Source organism: Wyeomyia smithii, chromosome 2 (genome assembly GCF_029784165.1).
Source record: "Wyeomyia smithii strain HCP4-BCI-WySm-NY-G18 chromosome 2, ASM2978416v1, whole genome shotgun sequence".
Classification (NCBI taxonomy): Eukaryota; Metazoa; Arthropoda; class Insecta; order Diptera; family Culicidae; genus Wyeomyia; species Wyeomyia smithii.
This window is the reverse complement of record NC_073695.1, coordinates 257,737,494-257,751,581: the sequence shown is the minus strand read 5'-3', so window position 1 is coordinate 257,751,581 and position 14,088 is coordinate 257,737,494. Positions and strand designations below refer to the sequence as shown.

The 14,088-nt window shown below is 39.8% G+C and overlaps 1 protein-coding gene across 2 annotated transcripts; it reads left to right on the top strand.

Moving 5' to 3' along the window:
* Positions 1-314: 314 nt before the first annotated feature.
* LOC129725584 (mediator of RNA polymerase II transcription subunit 19) lies at positions 315-12,629 on the top strand. 2 transcript variants are annotated; one of them, XR_008728115.1, is made up of 5 exons: positions 315-932; positions 1,158-1,306; positions 11,236-11,343; positions 11,411-12,264; positions 12,326-12,629. XR_008728115.1 is itself a non-coding variant. In XM_055681587.1 (4 exons), the coding sequence occupies exons 1-4, from the start codon at positions 719-721 to the stop codon at positions 11,696-11,698; spliced, it is 759 nt and encodes a 252-aa protein (XP_055537562.1). In that variant the 5' UTR covers positions 315-718; the 3' UTR covers positions 11,699-12,629. The 2 variants fall into 2 exon arrangements, 1 of the variants encoding a protein (XP_055537562.1); XM_055681587.1 differs by having other exon boundaries at positions 11,411-12,629.
* The last annotated feature ends 1,459 nt before the right edge of the window (positions 12,630-14,088 follow it).

Sequence of the window (14,088 nt, the reverse complement as noted above, 5' to 3'; positions counted from 1 at the left end):
TGTACAAGTGACTTATTGGTTTACCTTGACTGAATTTTATCATTGCTTGTTCAGACTCAATCATGTTTTACTTTAGATTTGCGACAAGAGTAACAGCTGGTTTCTTAAACATCTCTCTCTATCATAATTGAAACCGCTGAAATGAATTCAACCTATCTGCCTCTCACAATGGATTTCATTTTGTTGAGATTTTCGAATGGACTGCAATAGTTAACTGGCGATTCTGAAGGGCGCTACCCACGCTGCCAACCGAGCGGCGCTAAAAAGCCTCTTGTAAATAAATACAGTCGCTGTCAAAGCTGCTGCTGTCTGCGAAGTTGAGCTCCTCTCTGTGTTTCGTAGCCAGAGCAGCAGCAGGTCTCGTCGCGAAAAAGGAGAGCACCAGCTCGCAAAAGGTGAAAATTGTCTCGAAAAAGTGGCGATTTCTGCGAGTGTTTTCGTTCTTTTTGGATCGAAAAGTCAGCCAATTGGTGTCCTAATTAGATTACGATCGAAATTGGTGTGTTTTGCGTGGGTACAGCAGCCCTTTCCCGTGGTTCGGGCTAGAGGCCACTGTTGAATGCCTCAAATACGCTGCGCTGCCTTGAAACTTTGAGGCTCCCTTGTTCGAAGTGAAATAGACGTCGACGGTAACGACGACGAAGTAGAAGAAACGGAGCCATCAACAGCAACAATAGCAGCATCAGCATTTGCAACACCACAGCCAGAAACAGCCGAGATGTTCAACTACGGCAACGTAATGATGACCGATCAGTTCCGGAAGGTGGAACAGTACTCACCGAAATCATCCCCACGGGCGGGCGGTGCGGGAGGACGGTCCCCGGTTGTGGCCCGGCAGGATTCGTCCGGAACGCTCAAAACCACCATCCAGCTCGGCAAAAACCCTTCGATAGTGCACAGTGGGCCTTTCTACCTGATGAAGGAACCACCAGGTGAGTGATTGCTTCCGGAACGCGGGCGCATCAATATGTTGCGACTCAGCATTATTTATTCTGTAGCAGACAGTACGGTTGAAGTGCGTTGCAAGGTGTTAGTATTTAATTCGATTCTTTATAACATAAATAATTTAACTTAGGTTCAATTTAACTCAAAAATTAAATAAAAGCCAAACTGTTATTTCGTCGATAGTGTGTCACTAGATTCGTTTTCTTTTTCAGGCGAAGGCGAACTAACCGGGGCGACCAACTTGATGGCCCACTATGGCCTCGAACATTCGTACAGTAAATTTAGTGGTAAGAAGGTAAAGGAGCAGCTCTCATCGTTTCTGCCGAATTTGCCCGGTGTCATCGATGGACCAGGACATCTCGTAAGTAGCGTTTACAAACAGCTGATCGTTTGAAATTGCTAGAGTCATAATGTCTTCTACCCACACTGGTATTGTTTGACGATGTACATGGAGAATGCTACGGTAATTTGGTACCTGGCAGGGAAAAACCGTATCTTAATCTAATAGATTTTATAATTTAGACTTCCGATATTTTGCCACATGTATGTCTCTCTTTGGTTTTCCAAATCACTAAACCAAAAAGTGATGCCTAAAAATTTGCTACAGAACCCGTACCGGTTAGGAGAAATACGCCAGCTGCTGAAATTTGCAAAATACGAATGAACTTTTATAACATTTGCACTATTGGACTTCTGCAACATGATAGTAGGTTGCCTTATGAATAGGTTTGTTAGTAGAGATCGTTGGATCGGCCACGAAGTGATTCAATGAACTAACTTTCAGGTAAAAGCATAAGCTACCGCTCGGTGCTTTCAAAATGTGACTCACCAGTTTGAGATTTTTTTTTGAGTTCAGCACCACAGCAAAGATTTACCTTCGTTAGGTTCAAAAAATCCTTTATTATTGTAGGATATCGACTCTTTTATCGACAGGTTTGTCCTATTATCGCCAAGAAGGTAAAAGATGTACTAAAGTGTGTATTTCTGGCATCTTTCTGCAAAAGATGAGTTCTCTAAGCTTTTGCAGATAGCCCGATACCCTATGTGCTTGTTTTAATTACTGGAAGTTTGAATATGGTTTGCAGATCTTGCCTTCTGGAAAGTCTGTAGGTACATGAAAGATCGAGCAGTTAGAGTGAGTGAGTCGGCCAAACTTACTTGCTCACACTAAGGAGCGGGGTCGTTCAATTGACAGTCATTTTGCTTGTTTCTATGTGTTAGTTCTTCCGTGTACTACTGATATTTTCAACAAAAAACTTGTTTGAATGCGATTGCAATTATCATTTGCTACATTTCTGTGGCACACAGTTTTTGTTGACAAAGCTGAAGTGGAATTTCCTGAAGTGATTAAGAGCTGCCGATGTTACCGTCCGAAAATGAACCCTATTTGCATCCTCTGTGACCTTGCTCCTAACGTTTCCAAATTGAGTAATGCATGATATTCCGGGAGATAAAAAGGATCTCGTCAAGGAAAGTTGCGTAGTGCAAACCTAAATGCACAGCCTCCGTATTCGTTCAATTTTAATAACGAGCGAAATATGAAACGGATCCCAAATGTGAGCAGCATATTCGAGAACGCTACGAATAAGATTGCAGTACAGTGTTTTTAGAGCATAGATATCCGTGAAATGCCAAGCGTATCGCTGGATGAAACCAAGGTCAACATATACCTTTGATAAAATCAGGGCTGTTATTTGCACGCACCTTGCCCTCAGTGTGTTAGTTTTCGGTCATATCATCACGAAAATGGTACCTACACATTTGGACAATCAACATGCTTTTAGGTAGTGAAAAACATGAAAGAGAGAAGTAATCAAGAAATTGATTTGTCCTTAGTTTTGATACTCGAAACGATTTGATACATTAATCGCTGTACCATGATCGTTCTGAGTATACCACGAGTTTTAGGAACAATCACGCCTCATCAATCCCTCATCCAACATTTGAAAAGGCCACTTGAAAAAAATACAGAAAAAAAAACAAAATAAGTGTTCTCAATCCATTCTCTTCACTCTAGCAGATTGTCTATATAACGCTGGAGAGCCGAACAATCGAGATCACTTCCATGATGCGAGGACACAAATCATTCACGAACAATGCGAATATTGGCGGCCCCATGACACTGCCTTGTGGTGATTGAAAAAGACTCTAACAAATTTCAGTAAGAACGGATCAATTTAAGCAGACAATTAGGGAGACCTAACGCTCTTACCTTGTCGCAGCCACGCACGTGAGGCACCGTGTCGAATACTTTTGTAAAGTCAATGCAAAGTCAACTTGATTGCGCAGTTCAATCTCTCGAAACAGCATATTTGTGTAGCACATCAAGCTTGTGGTTGTGGAGCGATGCCGAACAAATCTGTGTTAAAATTCGATGGCATCATACAGTGCTTCATGAACCAGCGTTTCGAAGATCTTACTGATGCAAAATAGAAGCGAAATCCCTCGGTAATTCACGACGTTATGACGCTGGCCGGACTTATGGATAGAAAACGATATCAAGGACCAGACACTTATGAAGGACCACACACTTATCACTCTTACTAAATCTACAAGTAAACAAATTAAAATTTACCTGTACCGTCAACCGCTTTCGAGCGAAATTCAGGAAAAGACCGCCCAATGTCCAATTGTTCGCTGTTTTTTACGGCTTACCAAATGTTTGGAGAGAATGTGGCAACCTACGCTCTCTGCCTTATCAGAATGAAGAGAGGCAAAATTATCGGTGCATCATCTTTATTCATCAAAGGTTTTCGGCATTGGCGATGTATATCGACTCCCATGCGTTTAACAATGACACCTTCCATTGGTTTTACCAGTTTTGCACTCCTCTTTTTGCTCAATGCGGCCGGTGATTGTTGCGAGTGTAGTAGTGAAATATAAAAAAGTTTTTTTTTTTCAAAAGGGGGGATTTTTTAGTAGCTTAAGTATTTATGATAAATATTAGTAAACAATGAGTATGTGTGTCCAATCACAAATGGTGACTTCTCAACACTATTAGAAATTTGTAATTATAATCGTTAGGATTTGTTTGCTTCCGCAATTAGGACTTATCATTCGTAGGGATTTAAACCTACTTGTCAGAAAAGGGGAAGTAAACTTACAACTAACTTAATTGCTAACTTATTGGCTATAAAGAGAGCTTATCGTAGCAATTGAGGATTGCAACGATTTTTGTCAAAAAATTGTTGATAATTTTATTTGACATAGCTTCTAATGGTTCATCACCAGTAAGTCTATGTAATTCGAGTGTACCAAACCAAGGAGGACGCTTCAAAATCATTTTCATAATTTTATTCTGAATCCTTCGGAGCGTTTTCTTCCTTGTTGAACAGCAACTTAACCAGATGGGTACAGCATAAAGCATTGCTGTTTGCACTCCTCTAATCAATGCCACTACACTTGATTCGCCAGATTTATTGTTCTCAACTGTTTTTCTGTGCTTCTTCAGACGAGCTTTGCATTTGCGGCGTGTTTGTCAGCGTTGTAATCTTTGCATAGAATATGAAAGATTCCTGATTGCCATCGCTGGGGACCTTATCTTTAAGGTTGCATAGAATTTCCCGCGGGGTGTTGTGTGTTGTTTGATTGGATTTGTGAAAACTGGGTAGAACCCCAAGGTAATTCTGGTGAGGGTTTCTTTTTCCGGTTGAAGTGTGGTGGCATCTTGTCGGTGTTTATTTCGTTTAGAGGATTTTTTGAACAAATATCTTGTTGAAACCATTCTGTTCGGCTGCTTTGTAGATTCTGCTTCTTTCTGCTTCAAATTCGTCTTTCTTCAGAGAAATATTAAAAAGTCTATGCGCCATGGCATGAAAAGCTGATTGTTGCTGGGTGCCAAAGTCCACGGTTCACGGTTATGTCACGGTTATGTCGATGTCACTCATGAAGAGCTCAGCTTGAAGAGCTCAGCAACGGGGACAATATGCTACACATACTAAATCCGAAGACTTGTTTGTGAATCTTTCCACGGAATTGGAATATACAGACTTCTGCCACAGAAAGGTATGCCTCTCTTTTTGTTTGTTGGAACACGCTGACGTTCTTAATGATACCGTAGGCTTCGCAGTGCATCCGTGACTAACACACTTGGGAACAACGCAGCGACATTGAAGGACACCAGAATTTCGTTAGGGCGAGCTTACAAGTCCCTGATTTGGTCAACCAGCTCCTTAGCGTTTTTCACGCTATGGTTGATAGGGAAATTTTTAATTTAATTACTTAACCACGCAGCCATTTTTTTCCGTTGGTGTACATTTGTTGGAAGAGATCGGGCGCTTTGCTATTGGATTCTTATGAATTTTTAGTAGATAATAACAATGGTATCCTCGGGTTTGGAACGAGAAGGCGCTTTTCCAGTTTTTTATCCCCTATCAAACGACAGATTTTCTGCCGTATGCTGTTCGCCTCCTCTACCATTGTGCCGAGTGGGTCTTTAGGCTTTCCGTTTTTGAATTAACATTCTTCATATGGATCTGCACTGAGCATCTTAAATACACGATAGTCATTAGGCTGGAACAAAAAATAAATGTTAGCTCCCATGCACTTTTCGTGTTCCTTATGGGTCCCATAACAACTAATTTGTAGGAAATTTTCCTGGGAAAAACTCTTCTGATCACCGTGAGGCGCTACGATGCTTGTAGAAACAGCTATTCACCCCAAACTGATTGAATGTCTGACAAACGACCAATCATTGAAACTTTACAGCAACACTGCTACAGCATGCTGCCATTGCAAGCTTGCTTAACTATGAGAAATAATTTCGCGTGGAATTAATTTTCAAAGTGTGATTTTTGCTCATAGTATCTTCGGGGAAGCCTCCAAGATAAATTTAAGCGATATCATTTCTCATCAAATGGTTGAATTTGCAACAGCAGCATGCTGCAGCAGTATTGCTAGTAAAATTCAATGGTGAGCCGTTCGTCAGATATTCAATCAGTCTGGGGTGAATATCTTTTTTCACAAGCAAGGTACCCCTTGCAGTCTTTCGAAGAGTTTTTCCCAGGAAAATTTCCTATAAATATCATGTATTGATATATTTTAAGGAGCCAACTGGACATCTCTAGAGAATAAGTATTGAAAAAGTGGATTTTTCCATATAAAATCGTATGGAAACTTTAAAAATCGGGCGCAAATCGGGCGTTTCACCGATCGATCTGAAAAGTTACACAGCTGTTTTAGGACCCATAAGGAACACGAAAAGTGCATGGGAGCGAAAAAATAACACCATTGCTTTTTTCCCATATAACCGTGTCCCAGTCTAATAGTCATAGTCTTCTTTTCCCATAATCACAACTGAATTGCCTTTATCAGCACGGGAGTAAACAACGATGCGCTCTTGTAATTGTTTAACGGTTCTCTATGTCTGTCTTTTTGCATTTTACTCGTAACAGAAACAAAACTCGTAACAGAAAACGTTCTCTCCAACGAAAAAAGATTGAATATACAGGATACCGGAAGCAAACGTGCGCGCGCACAGCGATTCAAGAAGTGTAGAGAGATACCAAATTTGGAAAATCTATACTGAGCGTCTTAGCAGAGTGATTTAAGAAATCAAAGGAAATAAAAATCGGTTTCCGTTAGACTCTACTAGAAATTTGGAAAATAAATATTGAATGTCAGTCCGCGCAAATATATATTTCAAATGGTTTAAGAATCTCAGCGAAAAAAACGTTGCCCCAAAGCTCGAAATAACTGCCCTCAAAAGGTTATAGCTTTTTCACCATTTTTGTGATTCTGGTTCCCCTAGTGCAGGGGTTTTCAAACCTTTTGCTCGGCGGAGCAAAAATATTTACCGGGGCACCTACATTTGTAACTCAATGAGTAAATTTATTCAAAACGGCAGGTTGGTTAGCAAATTATGACTATAGTGTAAATCAAGGCGCTGCGTCCTGTCACCTCTAGCAAGAACGTCCCTATTTTAACCTCCTCGGGGTGCTAGCTGGGATACGAGTAACCTTAGTGAAGATCGGGTCCCAACCTAGGTGGGAATCTTGGTCGTGTGCTAACTTAGATGAGTGTCTGTAATCGTTTGTTTTCCATATTGGGCAGCGTATAACTGCGTCTGATTCAGAGCGGACGGCTGAGCTAGGGAATGCTAAAAGTACCCTACTACGAAAATTCAGACGCGAATACGAATCGAAACAGTCGGAACGACTGAGACGAACAAAAAGTGACAAAGACTGTAATATCGGTGCTTAGCATGGCATAAATATACTCGAACCAGCACGCGTTAGCATATTGACCAGGAAACTACGAAACGTGAACGTGGGAGTCGCAGCCATCCAAGAAGCGCGACCACCGGAGATGAGAGACCGTTAGTTTCGAGCGGTAGATTCATCAATTACAGCCTAATGTATACGCACCGATAAGCGATAAACCCGATGATTCGAAAGAGTAGTTCAAAGATCACTCCGATAAAACATGCGGAGAGTACCAGAAACATGATGTAAATATCGTCACTGGGGACACAAACGCACATTTTGGATAGGATTAGTTCTTCCGGCTCGTGTTCGCACGATGGCATAATTGTGTGACATGCCTGATCAGGGAGACTTATCGGGAAGGTAAAGCAACCGGAAAAAGTCGTTGGTAGAGAGAGAAGAAACGCGAGCACTGCGAACGATCCCTTTGTGGAAGCTGAGGTATGGTTCTCCAAGCACGACATCAGAAGGTTTTATAAAGTAGTCAACGAAATACGGAACTGAACTGTACCCATCCCTGCCGAGTGCAACGGTACAAAAGGGAACGTGATAACCAGTGAGACAAATTTTCAAAGTCGGCTGTTGGCAGCTGTTGCATTGCCACAAATAGAACCTTTTAAAGTAGTTTCTGTCCTTCATTCATAAATACTTAAAGTCTTTCGAAAAATATATTGTTTCAAAAAGTATTTTGCCGATGTGGAGACTGGCAGACAAAATATCTGGAGCTGGCAGACAAAATATTTTTCTCTTTGCGATTGGTTTTACTTTTGATCAAAAATGCCGCGTAGCACTTGCAAATGCTTCGCGGAACACGATTTGGGAGTCCCTGATCTAATGTATGCAGAAGTGCCTCAAAGTGCAGAGTAATTACTCGCCAGGTTCGTCCTTTTTATGTTGGCTTATGGAAAAACTCATTTAGGTCTCTGGAAAAGTTATCTTCACTAGGAACACCAACATTCACAGGAATGGTTAGAAGGTAATAATCTTTCATTTTTTTCCAGTTTGAGCTCCAGGGCAACACCTGTGTTTACCTGTGTTATATTTCCTCTAACAATTACTAATTCGTTTGAATCACTGCCTTAAAACTGGGCATCGCGCTTCATAGTAATTTACATAACACAGAAAAACGCTGATTCTTGAGACAACGAAGCCGAGAATTAGACCAAGTGGTGACAAAACGGCTGAGTGCTGAATTAATAGTACAGTTGAAGTATTCTACGGCAGCATTCACAGGTGGAGATGATTAGAAAAATTGTCAATCGATGTGAAAAAACGCCACAAAATCTTGAACTCAGAATCAGTTTGAATAAATCAAAATTTAGAACGTCATATCCTTCTACGTAAATTCGTTATCGTTCACAAGTATCAAATCTAAAAGTTGATCGTAGTGTCGCTCGTTAGTAACGGGGTTTTTAAGTCAAGTTGTGTAAACCAAACCCGTCTAGTAGAGCTGAAAAGGCAACAGATATACGCGACAGAGCCAAATCAACAACAATATCAATCAATTATTAACACCCAGACCCTGTCTGAAGCCGCTATCCAACTCTTTATCTCACGGCTAACCTCATTGTCGCATGTCACTTATGTACCCTGGTAAATAAATTTGCCGACTACTTCAAATGATTGCCCATCAATCACCACCGCAGCATCAACGTTCGACGGGCTACCACGCTCTCTACCAACTACTTTATACTTGGTTTTAGCAGAGTTTTTGACAATTCCTATTTTCGCAGTTTCTCTCTTGAGATGTTCCAAGGCATCTTACATCGCCCGACGGTTAATACCAATAATGTCGTCGTCCGCAAAATCTAGGATCATGTGAAACAACCTAACTGATATAATGGTGATATAAGTTTGACAGCCGTCATCCTGCTTCAAACCATCTAACGTCACGAAAGCGTCCGATACCTCAAGGTCGCAATGTGAACATTTGGCCCGCAGTGAAACGTCCCTCGAAAACCACATTGGTCTGCACCAACAAAGGTTTCCTGCAACGGCCTCAGTCTGTTGAGCAATATGCGGGAGTGAATTTTGAACACGGTATTGAGGAGAGGAGAGTTATGTCTCGATAATTGCTACTAGTCCGAAGGTTGATGGATGGCACGATGCAGCTGTTCGCTCCCGACTTTGAAGAGTTCGGCGTCATTCCCAGCTGCCTTCCAGTTCCTCAGTTCTTTCAATGCTTTCTTCACCTTGTCCACAGATGGTGGATCCACAGCTCCATCCAGTGGAAGAAAGAATACAACTCTCCCTTTTAGCCAGTTACCAGAGTTATTAATTTTGATGATTTGAAATGAAAATTCAGTAACAGTTCATAGCCAAAACTCTTAATTACACACGCGAAATTGTTGTAGGCAATGTCAACAATAACAAAATTTCGATATTTCGTCAAACCATTTAGCAATTTTATTTTATTTTTATTTTTTTTAATTGCAACAGACGTTCTACACGATTGACCTATGTGTATTAAATTACATTTCTCTTAAAAACATCATTTAAAGTGAAAAGTGAGCGGTAAATGGAGGGTGAGCGGTGTACGGGCACCTACATTTGGTTCTGGTAACTGCCATCAACACCAGTAAGAACGTTCAGAGACAAATCACACTTACAATCTTTGTTCCTCACAGTACGACTTCGATCAATAAGTATGCAGTGAAGCACGAAGTTGAGAGTGCGCAACAACATACGTGACTCTCTGTGATATGAAACCATGATACTACTTACGTGAAGGATATCTTACAAGCTGGAAAAACAAAGTTTGCAGAACAGGTTTATGGTATGAACCTTGAGTATTCATTAGATTGTTATTAAATGCTTAAACGAAGAATGTAATGTTCCGTTGTTTTCAAAGTTATATTTTACTAGCTCTAAGAGAAGCTAGTGGAACCTAAAAAACCCTTTAAAAAAGTAGTAATATTCATAAGTAAAAGAGCCTGTTGATTGAAAACTTTATTTAGCATTTATTTGATTGATAGGTTTCTTTTTTATGGAAAAAATGATCTTTCTCGAATAATTGCAACCAGAGAGTGCATTATTACATGTATCATAAATATCGACTAACAATTTCATGTTGAAAATTCACTTTATTTTCTCTATTAATCTTTTCTTCGTCTCAACATTACAATTTAATGAAATAGTTGAGCTGAATGCTTTCAGTTTTTAATTAACATCTAATCATTACACAATATTCATCTAATCATTACTTGAAAAACAATCATGTAAAGCTTACGTGTACTTGCTATTTTCGAACGAAAGATTTTGCGTTCTAACAACGAGGAATGTTTTGGTTTAAGCCCCACGGACGTAAATCAAATTCAAACATAATACCGACAGTCACGAGATGCAATAGTTCAGTGAAGCCACTGTCAATAAAGTACAACATAATTTTCCATTGCACTTGCACCCGAGCTAGTGCTTTGTGAATCATTGGTACCTACACAGAATATCACCAAGCTTTACCTTAGATCACGGTTGGTCATATATGACACAATATTTTTCTCAAATGCGTTTTTTGAACAACGCGGGATTGCAACTCTATTTAAAATTCTAAGCGATATATTCGATTACGTAGGTGTTTCTCATATTCAAACTGCTATCAATTACCCTTTTTGCACCTTTGATAGCCAGGCAGCGTATTTTTCATCAAATTCTCGAGCCCTCCGAGCTACACGCTCGGAACTATTTTCATCATTTGTATTGACAGTATCGCTTGTATCCTTTTGATCGGATTTCGGCCCACTGCAACCTTTACAACTGCAGCATCCACAGGATGCATCAACAGAGAGAGTTAAGGTAAAAAATAGGATGACTAGGGTTATTTGAACAAACGATATTGCTCTCATATTGTTTGTTACTGTTGCAGCTAACACAGACTGGTTCAAACTGCGTTGATTTGAATAAAGAAAAAATGATTTATAAATTGACTCAAATGCTCGTTAATGAGGAGTTCAAAATGCCATATGGTGGAACGCCGTAAAGCTAATTGATGATAATGTTTATTAGCCCACGGTAATGGACTAACCCTTACCTTTTGTTATTTCGCTAGTTGGCAAAGAATAATTGCAACAAAATCACACTCTAATTACAGGACAACAGCTCACTCAGAAGCGTTATCGAGAAACCACCAATCGTTGGCAAAGAATTACTTCCCCTCACGAGCGTACAATTGGCAGGATTCCGTCTGCATCCCGGACCGGTAAGCCCACAGTCATCTCACAGCATCCTCAGGAACAGTACATAGTAAATCACTTCCTTCATTTCAGCTCCCGGAACAGTATAAGCACCTGAAAACGGCACCCTCTAGGAAGCATAAGAATAAGCATAAGAAACACAAATACAAGGAGGGCATTGCGCCCCAGTCCGAACAGTCGGCGCTTGAAGCGTCCGGTCTGGATACCCACGAGAAGAAGCACAAGAAACAGAAGCGCCATGAGGACGACAAAGAGCGGAAAAAGCGGAAAAAAGAGAAGAAGCGCAAAAAACAGCGGCACAGTCCGGAGCATCCGGGCAGTGGGACCACCGCGATGCCGCCTCAAACGCAAGTCTTCTAAATGTACACAAAAAAATTAACAAAAGAAATCAAAATAATTGGGGGAAAATTTACATACACACACAGCTGCAACAAAAAGTAACATCGTTAGTAGTTAGTAGTGGTAAGCCTATTGATTCATTTCTTTCTAAGTTGAACCTCGAATGGGAACCAAGTCTGGTTTTCGAAGCGAAATAAGCCCATTCACTCATCGATCTTGAAATGAATGAAAAAAGTACATATAATTAACAGTATAACTAATATTGCATCATGGCAAAAAAAAAACAAGAGAGCATAACTTTTAGGAAGCACCTAGTTTTCCCTTGTTTTGTTGATATATAAATAATATTTTTGAATGCAAAAGTGTTTCCTTACCACAATTATCCGTAAGTAAAGCAAACAAATTGCCGATCGAAAATCGATTGGGGATATTGCCAATTTTTTGAGAATAGGAGTGTGTCAAAAATGATCATTACAAAATACTAAATACGGTTTGCGAAAACGAGAACATCCTACGTTTAGGCAGTGTCGCTGATTTTTCATAAGCCGCACGAAAAAAAAAAAGAAACCAACAAAACTCTTAGCCATGTAAGCTAACAGTGGAGTGAAAATATATACTGTTTTTTTTAGTTTCGAATTATTTTCACAGAACACTGCGCTGCGGACGAAAAGAACTAGCAGCAGTATATCCGCAACAATCTTTCCTTGTACAGAAGTGATTGACATAATACGTTCATCCGATAGATAGCAGGTAATTTGATCCCGTTTTATCATCTTTCCAACCCACAACAGAGTTCCCCTTTTCCCCCGCCCCGCCCCTCGCTCACTGAGCAGGACGACAACGTGCAAAATAAGCATGATTAAATTTTTAGTAATGTGTATTTATAATTATTAATTTGAGTTATTATTTAATTTTATTTTCATCTAGCAATACATTTGACGCAAATGATAAACTCTGTTGTTTCAATTTTTGACTCACGTATGTATGTAGGTCCTTGCGAAAAGTGAAAGGCTTGATTTCCGCGTTTGGTAAGTGTAGTAAATAATGAAGCTAAATAAAATTTTGATGAATATTGGTGAAATACTCGCCCTAAGGTATGAGAAGCATTAAGCAATCGAAGCTCTGAGGGACTTGAAATAGCTAAAATTTAGCAAAAACAGGATAAAAATAACTATCAGAGACTGAAACACGGAATAAACTCAAATTTATCCTGATATCACGGATAATCGCTCCTAACGGCAAGTACAAAAGCGATAAATGGAAGCGACCTTTGAGATTGAGTTCTAAATCACTCCTGATAACCGGAAAAGACGAAAACAGAAAATTTCATTTTATTGTATTCAACACTGTGTTTGAACAAATCATACAGACTGAATTAAAGTGTTGTATCGTGATTGGAACAATTCAACGAAAAGCTATTTCAAGTATTTACACATGTCCATCAATCAACTTCTCCTGATGATGTTCAAAAAGTTTCATTTGAGATTTTTAAGTAAGTCACCTGACATTCAAACTTTGATTTAAGTTTAACAATTAAACTTGAAAATTTGAACGATGAAACTATTCAGTGTGGTTAGAGAACAGATTGATCTTCAATATGCAATACAGTTTGTGTCAATTGTGCATACAGTTGATGAGTAATAAGTGTTTGAAGTTCATTTTTGAGATGGAAACTGATTTCTCTCCACCGGGAAAAAGTTAAAGCAGTGATAATGGAATCGAATATCCTAAAAATACAATATATTTAAAAAAAAATGCTTCTACAACATCTAAATTTCATGCAGGAACACATATGCGCAATATGTATTTGCATTAAAGCTGGAATTATTGATGGAATGCGGAGACTTGTTTTGTATCATGGTCGGAACAGCTTACTTCTGAGACTACACAACTTCACTTTTCCTGTGCTTGAAATAATGATACGTGGTTCTCAATGTGCACAACTCGGTATATGAAGTTATTCGTCTCTGTTACAGAGAGCGATCAGAACTTGTTATATCCTTATTCTTTTGACTCATGAATATGATTTTTTGTCAGAAAAAGAAAGAAAATGACAGTGTATGCTCTCCTACTCTCGCTTAAACTCAACCACTGCCGAAGTAGTTCCTTCCCCCACACATTCCCTCTCACCGCACCACACCTCTGCTGCTGTTCAGGCGACATAATTTTCTCCGGTTGCTATCCTTTCTTCCCGTAACTACCGGCCTATGGAGAGACAAACGCAACGATCGAATCGCTTCTCAGAGCTGATGTAGTCTAGTCATGTGTTTGTTTTCTCCCAGTAACCTATGCACCCTATCATCATTTCATTATGGGTTGAGATGATTCGAATTTAGTCCCGGCCTGTACACTTCGTGAAGTGCACGTATGATGAATAAACGACGATTGCATCATATTCGTTTCGTTTCCAT